This window comes from Vicugna pacos, chromosome 10 (assembly GCF_048564905.1).
Source record: "Vicugna pacos chromosome 10, VicPac4, whole genome shotgun sequence".
Lineage (NCBI taxonomy): Eukaryota > Metazoa > Chordata > Mammalia > Artiodactyla > Camelidae > Vicugna > Vicugna pacos.
This window is the reverse complement of record NC_132996.1, coordinates 10,969,073-10,984,055: the sequence shown is the minus strand read 5'-3', so window position 1 is coordinate 10,984,055 and position 14,983 is coordinate 10,969,073. Positions and strand designations below refer to the sequence as shown.

The 14,983-nt window shown below is 44.4% G+C and overlaps 1 protein-coding gene across 9 annotated transcripts in view; it reads left to right on the top strand.

Moving 5' to 3' along the window:
• AMOTL1 (angiomotin like 1) overlaps positions 1-14,983 on the top strand; it is a 155,480-nt gene that overhangs the window by 90,849 nt on the left and 49,648 nt on the right. For all 9 annotated transcript variants that reach the window (XM_072968954.1, XM_015241304.3, XM_072968953.1 and 6 more), the window contains one exon: positions 189-1,116. In XM_072968954.1, coding sequence (XP_072825055.1) covers positions 248-1,116 — 869 coding nt within the window. In that variant the 5' untranslated portion in view covers positions 189-247. The remainder of the gene's footprint in view (positions 1-188; positions 1,117-14,983) is intronic.

Genomic DNA, 14,983 nt, shown 5'->3' with positions numbered 1-14,983 from the left:
GGAGCACAGGGGCGTCCCTTTGAATTGGAGGAAAGCTTCCCAGAGAAACCACAGGGTAAATGAGGGCGATGGTGTGTTTGAAATCTTTAAATGCCACTGTCATTAGAAAGTTCCTTGTTCACCTCGTTCATCCAAACCTATGTTCCCGTGGAACAGCCTGATCTCTTTTTCCCGTGTTTATCTTCTAGTTGAGGATCCTCTTTGTAACTTCCACTCCCCGAACTTCCCGAGGATCTCAGAGGTGGAAATGAGAGGTTCCGAGGATGCGGCAGCTGGAACAGTGTTACAGCGGCTGATCCAGGAGCAACTGCGGTATGGCACCCCGACCGAGAACATGAACTTGCTGGCCATTCAGCACCAGGCCACAGGGAGTGCAGGAACAGCCCACCCTGCCAACAGCTTTTCTTCCACGGAAAACCTCACTCAAGAAGACCCACAAATGGTCTACCAGTCGGCACGCCAGGAGCCGCAGGGTCAGGAACACCAGGTGGACAATACGGTGATGGAGAAACAAGTCCGGTCCACGCAGCCCCAGCAGAACAACGAGGAGCTGCCCACGTACGAGGAGGCCAAAGCCCAGTCCCAGTTCTTCCGGGGGCAGCAGCCACAGCCGCAGCCGCAGCAGCAGGGGGTGGTGGGTCACGGTTATTACATGGCCGGGGGCCCCAGTCAGAAGGCCCGGACGGAGGGCAGGCCCACGGTGAACCGTGCCAACAGCGGACAGGCGCACAAAGACGAGGCGCTGAAGGAACTGAAGCAGGGCCACGTCCGCTCTCTCAGCGAGAGGATCATGCAGCTGTCGTTGGAGAGGAACGGTGCCAAGCAACACCTCCCTGGCTCAGGGAACGGAAAGGGGTTCAAGGCGGGAGGGGGGCCCTCCCCAGCCCAGCCTGCAGCTAAAGTGCTGGACCCCCGAGGTCCTCCACCCGAGTACCCCTTCAAGACCAAGCAGATGGTGTCCCCCGTCAGCAAGACCCAGGAGCATGGACTTTTCTACAGTGACCAGCACCCTGGGATGCTGCATGATATGGCCAAGCCTTACCCTGCCCCGCAGCCTGCGAGGACAGAAGTGGCCGTCCTGAGGTACCAGCCACCCCCAGAGTATGGGGTAACGAGGTGATTATCAAGCCTAGAGAGTTTTTTAAAGCAATTTAAAATTTTTTTTATTGAAGTATAGTTGATGTATATTATAATATGTTACAGGTGTACAATATAGTGATTCATAATTTTTAAAGGTTATAGTCCATTTATAGTTATTATAAAATACTGATTATATTCCCCATGTTGTACAATATATCCTTATAGCTTATTTTATACCTAATAGTTTGTATCTTTTAATCCACTACCATCTTGCCCCTACCCACTTCCCTTTCCCAACTGTAACCACTAATTTGTCCTGCCTCTAAGTCTGCTTCTTTTTTGTTATATTCACCAGTTTATTGTATTTTATAGATTCCACATATAAGTGTTATCATACAGTATCTGTCTTTCTCTGTCTGATTGATCTCACTTAGCATAATGTCCTCCAAGTCCACCCATGTTGCTGCAGATGGCAAAATTTCATTCTTTTTAGTGGCTGAGTAATATTCTATTATTTATAGACGACATCTTCTTTATCCATTTATCTGTTGGTGGACACTTAGGTTGCTTCCATATCTTGGCAATTGTAAATAACACTGCTGTGAACATTGGGGTGTGTATCTTTTCGAATTAGTGTGCTTGTTTTTTTCAGATATATACCTAGGATTGGAATTGCTGGGTCATATGGTAGTTCTATTTTTAGTTTTTTTGAGGAACTTCTCTTCTGTTTTCCACAGTAAGCCTAGTGATGTAACGCATGCTTTTAGCACTCATTATTTTCAAGGCATGTTAGGTTTTTGCCATTGGTTTTTTTCTTGAGTGTAATATTTAATAAGCCATCTTTTGGCCAAAATACATAGAGTGAAACAGAACAAAGGGCAATTGGGGATTTTCTCCAAAGGTAACAGAAGGCAACTGGGGATTTGTGAATTTAGGGAAGGGGCCTCTGTTGTTGGCCGTCCTTGGGAGCTCGGCCTAATGGTCTGGCAAAGCAGTGATTTTCCTGGCTGGCGTCGCGGAGAGTATCCAAACTCCTGGAACGTGTTATTACCATAGAGTTTTATAGTCGTTTTTCATTGTAGATTTCAAAGAAAAAGTAGTCTGAACCCTAAAACAGAGGACTTAAAGGGACCACAGAAGTCATATAGTCCCACCACCGTGTGCAGCAGATGAGAAACTGAAGCCCAGAGAGGTTAATAAGCCCCCACAATGCGCGACCCTGGGGCAGCTGGAGCTAGGCTCCAGTATCCTGACCGTCCAGATCTCTTTTGCTGCATTACCCTAACTCCTCTTAAGACTGGCTGATGGATTCAACAACACTTACTGAGTGTGTGCTCTGTGCAGCCCTGTACTTGGTTTGGAGATAAAGATATGGCTCCTACCCTCAGGGTCCTTCCAGCCTTGTCTCAGGAGGAACCAGCATCTGAACAGATCCTTGCAGTGCGGCGTGCTCTTTTAGGATCGAAATTTGCAGAGAACGTCAAGGGACCAGAGAGGGTGGTATGGCTCTCACTGGAGGGACTGGGGAGAGCTGCCCAGAGGAGGTGACATTTGAGTTGGGTCTTGAAGAACAAATGAGAGTTATGGGGTAGAGGTGAAGTAGTAGGTACGACACAGGGGAATGCCATTTCTTTTCTTTTTGGGGGGCCCGGGATGCTATTTCCTTAGACAGAAAGTTTAGGAGGTTTTGTCTGGTATGAGCTACGGTAACGCAGAGCCCTGGTGGGGCAGGGTGGGGTTGGAAGTGGCAAAAGGTGTGTTTGGACAGGAAAGTTGGTGAAGATCTTTGAGAATCATACTGAAGAGTTTAGAATTTGTCTGTTATTAATTGGGAAAACCAGTGTTTCTAAGTGGAGACTATGTGGATGTTTAATAGGCTGACTTCAGTGGAGTGAAGGATGAATTAGAGGAAAGGGAGGCTGGAGGCCATGAGGACTTCTGGGGACAGTTTCAACTGTCTGGATAAGAATTGGTGAGGGTAGCTGAGGTTTAAGGCCGTCGCTATAGGGGAGCATTATGGGCTAAGAGAAATAGAATGGGCAGGATTTAATGACTGATCAGATAGGGAAGTTGAGGAATAATGGGGTAATTGGAAATAAGACAATTGGAAAACAAGGTCTCAGGAGAGAAATTGGGTCTGGAGATACAAATTTGGGAATTGTCAGCATTTAGACGTGCTGAGCTTGCTCGAGGAGAGCTTGGAGCACGAGCAGACAAGTGGCTGCTGCCTGTTAATGGATATGTCTTCGTTCTCACCCAGGGCTTTATTTATCTGTTTCTAAATCGGAGCGGTTCCCCCACCCCCGGAACAACCCCCACGGCTGCCTGCAGAGCGTACCTTGGCTGAACGTCTTCCGCAAAGGGACACCGGGCCTTGGCAGGGAGGGCGAGCTGGCCGACCTGCCCGTCACTTCCCAGCTGCTGACACGTTTCCCTGCATTAGGTGGAGAATGTCAGCTGGGAGGCGCCGTCTCCACCTCCAGGCCTGGGACGGGCGGCAGCTTGTACTGTTTTTAAATTGAAGTCTAGTCAGTTTACAGTGTTGTGTCAGTTTCTGGTGTACAGTATAACGTTTCAGCCATACATACACACACACATGTTTCTTTTCATATTCTTTTTCATTGTAGATTACTACAAGATATTGAATATAGTTCCCTGTGCTATCCAGTATGAACTTGTTGTTTATCTATTTTATACATAGCAGTTAATATTTGCAAATCTCGAACTCCCAGTTATCGCTTCCCACCCTCTTCCCCCCGCCCCCCGCAACCCCGGTAACCATAAGTTTGTTTTCTTTGTCTGTGAGTCTGTTTCCGTTTTGTGAATGAAGAACTCATTTTTCTGAAGCAGGCACAGTCTGACCCCACTGGGAATTGAAGACGGGGTCTGGTGAGGGGGGCGCCTCTTGATTTTACTCTTTTATGACACCTTGAGCCCAGGAAAATGTAAACTCAAAGGCTATCAGGTCTGAGGAGGAAGAAAATGAGTCTTCAAGTCCCTGGTATTAGCGCCGCCTTGATTTACGCGAGTTGTTTACGATCGTCCATGGTGTTTATCCCAGAGTCCGGTCAGAGTTCGGTTCGTGGCGGTTCTCGCTTTTTCCTAATCATTTAATTCAGCCCCTTGAGTGTGACGTTAAGGGAAAATCTCCCCAGACGACGCCCCCTTCCTTCTCCTCGGCTCCGCTCTTTGTGAAACGACAGTGTGTGAAGTGGGCGGTGCGACGCGAGAGGGAGACCCGGTCAGGGGGAGAGGGCGGCTCTTCCCGGAGGCTCCCCGGCTGTTTGCAGACGGGGTCACGTGCCTCAAAGTTGTGACGTCAGAAAAAGAAAAGCGTGAGGGATCTGAGCCGACAGCCAGGCTGGGCAGCTGGGTTGACACGACACATCAGAATGTCCCAGAGGACGTAACAGACAGGCCACTGAGGCTGGGCCAGCGTGGCTCCAGCAGCCCAGCCTCTGGCTGCGGGGTAAGCATGGCCACATCCACACCAGTCCTGCTTCAGTCACATTCAGTGTGGCCTGAACCCCCAGCGTTGGGGCTGAAGCTCAGCAGTACGTGACGTTCAAGTTCTCTTCCACCCAAGAGGAGAGCAAGGCTCCTTTTAATGTCACTGACACATTCCCTGGTGCTTGCTGGGTTATCAGTTTGTCACTAATGGTGGTTTGGGAAGCTGCAGGCTGTGGGCTGACACCTCACAGACTCCTGGACGCGGAGAGGCCTCTGACTGAGATCACGGGGTCCACGTCCTGGCCTCGCGCTGCAGAAACGGGCTGAGGGTGCTGTGAACGGTCAGTGCTCTGACCCAACCCACCACGATGTTGAGACTTCACTGCTTTTTGCCTGGAGGTGGAAAGGTCCAAACTGCACAGAGCTTAAGATAAGAGGAGTAAGAACTTGGAGTTCTTGCCTTCATTACTGACTCCCCATGGCTTACAGATTCTCTCACCTGCTCTGATCTGCCGCAGATGGAGGTGTGGGGTGGGTCATGGGCTCCTTTCATGGGAAACTCCATGGAGAGCCACCCGTCAAGGTCACCTTGACCTGCCCACCTTGGCCCTTTTCATGAGTGAGCTCACGGGGCTGGGGAGGTGGGGGGACCAGGGCGACCACGCCCCACTGAGGTAGCCAGTGGGGACCTCCAGGAGACATGAGCCGGCCGTGGATAAAGGCTCTGGTCTTGTTCCTGTGCCATTTTCTTTTCCTACATCCTGAAAGTGGAAATGGATACAAATGAGGACAAGGTGAGAACTGGACAGGTCGTTCTGTGGAGAATTAGGCTTAAAAAAAATAAAAGGAAGCATTTGGATATTAACTCTGCCACACTTTGTGGAAACAGACCAGGTCCAGAAGTAGTGACTTGGCACAGGCTGACTGTACTGTTAATGGAAGTGAATGCAGGAATGAATACCAGTGGATGGTCTGATTTTTATCAAAGCAGTTTGGAGTATATTAGTCAAAGGCATGTTTGTTTTCCAGAGAAATCTGTCCATATTTCTAAAAGTGGAAACTGAAGATGGTAAAAAAATTACTTAAAATATTCCACTTTCTTAATACAGCCACTATTCACTTTTTTCCTGTACAAATTAATTTTTTCATGTTATAATCATAGATTATATTCAGTTTGGTATCTGCTTTTTTAACATAATATCATATTACAAGCTTTTTTTCTGCAATGTCTAATTGTTTTCATAACCATCGTTTTTATTGCTGCTGTAACATTTCACAAAGTGTATAATTTACATCGTTTTCTCTATAAATAGTGAAGTGACTATCATCATGCATATCACTTTTTTCATATTTCAGTTTATTTCTTTGGGAATCATTATTTAGAAAGGAAATCATTGGGTAAATTGTAGCAAACAGTTAATGACTTGATATCAGACAAATCTGTAAAGACATTCTAGTGCCTGTCTCACTGCCCTTGGACCAACATTAGTCATAAGTTATAAAACTTGGCTAATGTAATAGGCAGATTGTGTTAAGTTTTTATTTTAATTTGCACTTATTAGCTCAGTTAATGGGGGGGCATATATTTTACTAGTTAGATTGATTTGATTTTGAAAATTGGCCCTTGGTGTTTTTTGTTCATATGATCTATATATTTTAATGGCTTCAGAGTAAACTAAAACCTGTTTTCCTCAAACTTGCCCTGATTTTCCTGTTTCTAGAACTCCGTCTCCTCCCTCAGCAGGTAACGGAGCAGAGGCGGGGGTGGCATCAGCAGGATTAAGCCTTCAAGTGCCCACTGTGCGCCAGGCACGGGTGGCTCACCTGCCTTCATATTCACAACAGTTCTAGGGGTGGGGACTGTTAATAGCCCCACTGATGATGTGGGGATCTATGGTGTGATAAAAACAGGCTCAGAGGGAGAGGTGAAAGTCCCGGGCACCAGCTCAGACACGTGGCCTCTCCCCTGAGTGCAAGCACTCGACCACTGTCAGAGGTTTCAGGTGTCCTTCAGTGTCACTTAGCAGAGACTTTCTAATCAGATTTTTACATCACCCTGATGTCCAGCCCCACTCTGCCCACCTGTTTTTTTCGGGAGGACCAGGATACGCCTTCTCTCCAGCGATCTCGGAAGACTTGGGAGCAGACTGGAGCTTGCTGATGGCTGTAGGCTGCAAGCTGTGGTCTGCCTGTGGTTTGCCGTCATTTGGAGGTCGGGGACCGGGGTGGAGCTGTTTGTTTGCTTTAGCCTGTTTTTAGCAGAAGGTGGCAGGGATGGAAGATGATAAGTGCTATTTGAATGATTTGGATGGTTTTTTAATGTTTCAGGCAGGATCAGCTTGGGAAAAAGACTGAAAACGACTCCTGTCAGTGAAAGGAGCATTCTCTTTCTGCCTTTGCTTTTTTTTTTTTTTTTTGCCCTTTTTCTTGGCTGAATCTTGCCTGTTCAGCAAAGGGGGTTTGATTTACTAGCTTCCCAGAAGCAGAGAAGAGTGGTAACTGGGTATTAATACTTATTCATCTGTGAATGTATTAGTTTTATTCTTGGCATAGAGGTAGATACTTAATAAAAATGTGGAATGGTGGTGTTTGACCCAGCCCTTCTGTCCTGGGCTGAAATGAGCATCTTCTGATAAGATGATGTCAGAGCCAGCGGTGCTGTGGGTCCCCTTCCACAGAGCAAGCTTGCGCCTCGTCTTCCCAGGCCAGCCATCACCACCATCATCCTTCCCATCAAAGCAGGGGCTGCTCGTGTTAATGGAGGGAACCTGTGATGTGACCAGTCTCCCAAATCCCTCATGTTTTCCTTAAAAAAAAAAAAAAAGCGCTGTGTGTTTTCCCCTAGAAAAACCTTCTGCTTTGGTTTTATTTAGCATAGAGTCAAAGTTACTGACATTCTCTGGGAACAGAACAGAAGACAGTGCAGGGAGGAGGCGGGGAGCAAAGCGGACACAGGTCAGGAGCACATGTGGCAAATTGGAGAGAGAGAGACCGCCTCTCCCCAGGAACCCACGTCGGGGCAGCAGTGCAGCCCGAGGGCAGTTTACATTGTGAACGAGCCTAAAGGGACCTGCTGAGGAGCAGGTCTTTTTCTGGGTGGGCGTGAGGTTTGGAATGTTCTGTAGTACAAGAAAGGATGTTTGGTGATCCCCCGTCTTACTTTGAGTTGTAAATGGCTGGAGGAGGAACGAGAATTTTCGGAGTGTGTTTCCAAAGCAGTGATTTGCAGTGTAGACAGTTAGGGAAATGAATTGCTAGGTGGGGCCAAAAGGTGAGCCAGACCCAAGGCTATATGGGATTAAGAACTACGGGTTGCCCTTAACAAAAATGAAGCCGGGGAGCCCTATTTAACTTCCACCAGCTAAATATATGTTTTGAATGTCAGCATTAGAACTCATGGGTTTCTACAGTTTTTAAGCTGAATTATAGCTGGATGAGCCAAGTAAAGTGCCCTGTTTATGGTGAGAAGCAGCTCTGCGGTATGGGAATTTCAAAGGCTCGGCTCAAGTTCAGGCTACTTTCTCAGGGAATCTAGCACAATTCCAGCTGTAACGCATTAGATGAGTGGCTTCCCCAAGCAGGAGGATTATCCATCACCATCTGCACAGCAGTGATTCTGATCTTAGTTTACCCAAGAGTCTAGTCTCAACGTGAACATTGATGAGTCTTGTGTTTCTGCAAACCAGAGGGGTTTGGGGAAAGATTTGAAGGGTTTTGAGTCCTGGTTCTTCTATTTTGTAGCCAATTGCATAAGTTCTCAGAGCCTCAGTTTCCTTCTCTGCAACTTGTTACAGCTGATTTTTCCGAAAACCAGCTGATTTTCTTCCTTACATGGATGAAACATGTTCATTGTAGAAAATCTAGAAATAACTCCCACTTCTGCCACCCGCCAAGAAAAGAAAAAGAAGGAGAACAGAAATTACCTGCAGTCCCATTATCCAGAGACAACCACTGTTAAGTGCCCTGTTCACTGTGTTGCTTTGAAGTCAGGAGATTATAAATTTGAGATTTGCAAATGTTAGTCACTGTACATAAAAATAGATTAGAAAAACAGATTTCTTCTATATAGCACAGAGAGCTATATTCAATGCCTTGTAATAACCTTTAATGAAAAAGAATATGAAAACAAATATATGTATGTATACATATGACTGGGACATTGTGCTGTACACCAGAAATTGACACATTGTAACCGAATATACTTCATTTAAAAAAATACTGTAAGTTGGAAAGCTGTATGTAAATATGAGGTATTTTTACTGAGTGAGAAGTCTTAAAATTTGAACTTCACAGCCAAGAAAGCTTTTATTATTTCATTTCATCTGAAAATTCTTTTATTTCATTGTGTTTACTTTCTTTGATTATTACATGAACAGTGGCTTCTTTTTGCTTACCTTGATTTTCTCATCTTTCTATCATGTACACATATTGCTTAGATAATGGAATTTTTTTAGTAGCCATACATGTTCATGTTAAATTTACATAAAAACAGAAAAATATGAAGAGTAAAAAAAAATCCATAACTTCATCACCCGGAGAGTGTCATCCTGACATTTTGTCATAGTTTCTTCCAGTCATTTTTTCTACATATTTTTTACTCAGGTGAAATCCTAATATGTCTTGTAAGTTGAGAATTTAAAAGAATCATTGCTTAGAGGCTCAGTAAACTCTTGTTTTACTGAACTGTCAATGTTGATAAATTGAAAAAAGTTGTTTTGATTTATTTCTCTACTAATAAGTTTGCTTTGGAAAATGCAAGCTGTTTGCATTTTCTCTTTTGAATTACTTGAGCACATCCTTCATCTATTTATCCATTGATGTTTCTTTTCCTGTTGTGTTTTGGAAATTTTTGCCAGTTACACAAACCGTATTTTTAAAATGTTAGAATGCTGGCATAATTGTAGATAAACAGTTTGATATATTGAATATAGCTTGCTGGTCACCACTGATGCTTGGGGATCTGGGGGCAATAGAGTGAGCACTGCTGGTCTGTTCGCATGAATTGCCCTGATGCTCACTGAATTCTGCAATTGTCTCGAAAATGAGGCCTTTTGGTGTCCGTGCAGTATGGACTGGAGCAGAGCTGTCCAACAGAAATAGAACAGAAATATAAAAATTTTCTAAGAGCCACAATTTTAAAAAGTTGAAAGAAACAGGTGACATTAATTTAAAAACATGTTTTATTTAACCCATTTCAAACATATATTTTTAAAATCCTTATTTTTTATTGAAGTGTAATCGATTTACAATGTTAGTTGCAGGTGTACAGCAAAGTGATTCTGTTATATATATATATACAGATTCTTTCCCATTTCAGCTCATTGCAAGAAATTGAATATATTCTCAATACTATACAGTAGATCCTTGTTGTTTACCTATTTTATATATAGTAACGTGAATCTCTTAATCCCAAACTTCTAATCTTTCCCTCCCCCACCTAAAAACATAGTTTTAAAATACATGTTTTAGTTAACCCGTTATATCCAAAATATTGTCATCACAACAGGTAATCAACGTAAGAAACCATTAATGAGATATTTTACAATTTTTGTACTAAGTCTGCAGATTTTGCTCTGCATCGCATACCCACTGCACATCTCAGTTCAGACAAGCCACATCTCAGGTGTCCAGTAGCCACACGTGGTCGTGGCTGCTGCTCTAGACAGCGCAGATCCAGAAGGAAGTGAGCATCTGTGTTCAAGAGACAGTTCCCTGACATATACGAGCGTCACCTTGACACTAGGGTCTTGTGCATCGCATTGCAGCAAAGCGCTTCAGAAGTAGAGGATCCTATGGTGTTGGCGTTTGCTTTGATTCCTCACTGAGGCTTTAGTATTAGGGACGGTGATTCTTACACATAGTACTGGAGGAGGAAGGGACAGCCATGGGCGCGTTTCTCCCTTGCCTTTCTCGTAACCCTGTTAGCGGTGTGTGATGATAGCAGAGGTCATCAGTTATTAAGTACTTTCCTAACAGTAGACAGTAGGTGCAATGCTTTCTATGCATTATCTCAGTTAATTCAGTTAATTCTCATAACAACTTTGTGACGTGGGTACTATTCTTATCACCATTTAAAGGTGAAGAAGTTAAAAACTTGCCCATGGTCACATGGCTAGAGGGAAGCAGAAACAGAGAAAAGAGACCCGCTAAGAAGGAGCAGTACTCTGTCCCCGCACGGCGCCGTAGCTCTGGTGTGGCGGGAGCACGCGGGGTCAGACTGCCAGCTCCTGGCCTATCATTTTGCTCTGTAAAGACTCAGATCTCTGGTTCCTGAATCCTCTGAGCCTTAGTTTGCATACTTTAAAAATAGGATAATAGTATATGGTTATGAGAGCAGTGAATGCCCAAGCTTGTGAGAATGAAATGACAGTGGCTATAAAGTGCTATTCATGGCCCATTTAGGATGGTGTAAACACATAGGTCTAACTAAGCTTGTTTGTGAAGGCTTGTTGTTCGCAGAGAGAGGCAAATGGACGGTAGGTTGGCTGTCACCAATGACCTCATTTCCTCAATCCAAATAGCATTGTCACTCTAGCGCTGAGCTGCGTTTTGTGACCTCCCAATACGTGAGAAAGGCAGTGGCTATGTTATTATATTGGCAGTGTCATAATTTGAGATTCTGCATGTATTATCCAGCACAAATCTAAATACCAGCGGTCTCTTAGTTAGTAATACAATGTTGAAGACTGAGCCACTGTTGGAAAGTGTGTCAAGCGTATATGGTGTAAGTTAGGACTTGCTCTTGGGCTGAGGGGCCAAATCAATTGACAAACATTTATTGGGGGCCAACTTAGTATAAGTCATAATTTCCTACCCTCAAAAAACATGCGTGCTAATCATTAGAGTAAGAAACACATGTGTGAACAATTAAATAATATATTTAAATAAAATATAATATTAAAAATAGGTGTGTGTGTGTATATATATATATATATATATATATATATATATTTTTTTTTTTTTTAGGAAAAAAAGAGTTCATTCGTTTATCCTTCCAAACTGAACAACAGTACACATTACTGAAAAACACAAATGCATTTTATATTGCTCACTATTTTTTAAATAAATATAATTCAGATATTAAGGGAAAGAACTGCTCATCACATGAATGCATTGCAGAAATCAAAAATAACTTACCACACAAAATAAATTAAAACATTAAATATTAACCTTTTCAGTGCAACATACACAGAAGACAGAGCAACAAGCACTAAAAAAAAGCATCAGCTTTGTTATAATAAAGATAACGGAAAACTGAAGAAATTATTACACTAGGAAGAGGGGTTGTTTTCTGTGTTAGGTGCTGTGGGATGCAGATGACAATAGTTATAGTCATGGTGACAATAGCTAATACTTGTTCAGAGCTGAATTTGTGCCCGGCTTTATACATGTTAACTCCGTAAGTCCTTGCACAGTGAGCTGAGTGGCCTGCAGTCCCAGGAAACCGAGACACCTGATGTCGAATAACCGAGCTGTGCCGTCACATTCTAACAGCGGAAGAGGCTCACTAGTGCACAACTGTAGGTTAGAGTTCTCTTCACAGCTAGTTTCTCAATAAATGTTGGTTCCCATCCCCTCGTTTTTCCTTTTCTGTGTGTCCCCATTACTAGGATGGGTTTACCCTGCTGATACCTGATCAGTAGCGTTATCTTTGGAAGCTGAAGATAGATTGTTTTGTGGCACTGGTACGATCGTGTGTGAAATTTTCTGTCCCCTTCATTTACGCTCAGCCTGATCCGCCTTGTACAGACCTCCGAGCCCACAGCCCCAGCGGGCTGAGCAGCGGAGCCCAGGGACAGAGGTTTGCTCTTCTGCCTGCTCTTCGTCCGTTGTAATCCGATGCTGCTTGAATGTGTAACTGAGTTATTTTGTGAGACCAATGTTCTCTGTTGATTAAAAGATTTCCCATTTTGAAAAACCCTTTCTTTCTGTCCCTGAGCTTGGCAAACACCCTTTTCCTGCCTGGCCACTCAGGTGACTAGTCACTGTCATGGATGACTTAGGCTGGCATTAAGAAAACATGTCCTTTTTGTTCTATAACAGAAAAAGATGACCCGGAAGATAAGCCCATCATTGACCATTAAGTCGGTTCCAAATTCCAGAGCCCAAGAAATGTTAAATGGTAGAAGCCCCAGTCTGAAGCTGCCTGGGTCAGAGGCAAGCCTGATGCTTCATCTGTGCCCAACCCTTGGGAGCCATTCGCGATGCCCAACTTTCACCCCAGATTACAGGAACTCCCATCAGGCGTGGACCCAAAAAACCACAGATCTGTTACTGAGTTAAGTGCATTCCTACCGCCTGGCTAAATCCTACGGTGCATTTTTCATGGAAAGAGGTTACCTTGGCAAGATACAAAAAACCACAAATTACACCACCTCGATTCAAAGGCTGACACCCATTCCCACCTCCTTGGTCCTCTCTTCCCACTATCACCCAACACAAAGAACAAGCATGGTGTCTCTCTTGGGCATCATGAATGGCACGCAAGGGTTGGACCTCGTACACCCAGACCTCCTCATATGCACGGGACGACATAGTCACATACACTTCAGTGTGGAAGGCGCACAGATTTCTCAGAATGCAGAAACATTTTCTTTCTAGTGAGATGGCCAGAGAGTTGTGTAAGAGGCTTGGAGAGGGAGGGAGAGGGGAGGGTTTACATCTCCCCACTGACCGCATTCCTTTCTGAAATCCGTGGCACTATCCTTTGAAGCTCCCTTAAGGAATAAAGAGCCACATTGAGCTCCAGGGTTCTGTACCTTGACTCGGGGGCCTTAGAGCCCAGCTGCTTTGACATGAACGGGACGGGACACCCGGATGGAAGGCGTAAGGAGATGGAGTTGGGAACGCTCTCCTGAGCCCCAGTGGAGTGCTCTGATGCTGGTGACCAAGGCCGGGCCTCTGGTGGGATCCGCTGGGTCTGTTCTGAGGTCCTCTTTATGAATATCTGCATCTCCATGTAGGGAGGGCTGAGGGGACCTTTGCCAAATTTCTTTCTCCGGTTTGATATTGAGCTGCCAGGAGTCATCATTCAGAGAAATCCTGGCTGTAAGAAATGCTTGAAAATGAGAGCTATGGAGGCTGACAGGGTCCAGAAACATTCCAGCAAGTATACTTACAAGGAAACATAAGGCCAGATGACCTCCCAGGATAAGAGGGGTAGTTCTGAGCTTCGGCTGTGGCTGGCCGCAAGTAACGGGAGGGGACGGAGGAGACTGTTAACGGAGTGGAAATCTCTGGATCTCCAGAGGACTCAGCCCGTGGATGCCAGATGTTGATTTGGCGGGTCGCTGGTAATTCTTAGCACCCCAGTTCCCAGACTGAGATGTAAAGGTTGTGAAGGGATCAACAAGAAAACTAATTTCTGGCAAGGAGGGTATAGCTCAGTGGTAGAGCACGTGCTTAGCATGCACAGGGTCGTGGGTTCAATACCCAGCACCTCTGTTTAAAAATAAATAAATAAATAAACTTAATTAAAAAATAAATAAGTAAACCTAATTAAAAAAGAAAGAAAGGAAAGAAAACTAGTTTCCACAAGTCTCTGCAGAAGAGCAGCGCTGTGGTTGGAGAGCCAGATGTCTTTGCTGTTTACACCTGTAGAAGCTGTTAGGAGCCCTTGGCTTAGGTTGAAAGAAAACAGAGTGATTCTTGTGAAACAGGTTAGCAGACTGGTGAGGAGAGGATCGTTCGGGAGGGGAGGCAGGAGATGGAGACACATGGTTTCGAATCTAGCAGCTAGTGCCCAGAATTTGAACCATAAGGGACACCTCTCTATGTTCTTTTTAACGTGGCTACAATCAGACTCACCATCCTCAGACCTTCAGCAAATCAAAACACAAAACATCTGTTCCTTTCCCAAGACTTTCCCAGTTCATTAAAATGCTACCCCTGCCCACTTGTGTAGATCCCGAAATCTAGGAGTGATTTAAAATTTTTTGTCACTTTTTCCTCTCCCCACCTATGATATACATTAAATACCCCCAGCTCCATCTCCTGTTCCTCTTCTGCTACAACCCTGTGAGCCTCCACTAGTCCTCCTCACTGGACACCGTTGGTTCGTTCATTCTTCCTTCCTTCCTTCCTTTCTTTTTTCTCTCTCTTTTTAATTGAATTAGTTGATTTACAATGTTGTTTTAGTTTCTGGTGTACAGCATAGTGATTCAGTTACACATGTTCTGTACATATTCTTTTTCACTACAGGTTATTAAAAGATATTGACTGTAGTTCCCCATGCTATACAGTAGGACCTTGTTGTTTATCTATTTTATATACAGTAGTGTGTATCTGCTAATCCCAAAGTCCTAATTTATCCCTCGCCTCTCCTTTCCCCTTTGGTAACCATACGTTTGTTTTTTATGTCCATGAGTCTGTTTTTATTTTGTAAATAAGTTCATTTGTGTCGTTTTTTAGATTCCACATATAAGTGATACCATGTGATATTTGTCTTTTTCTG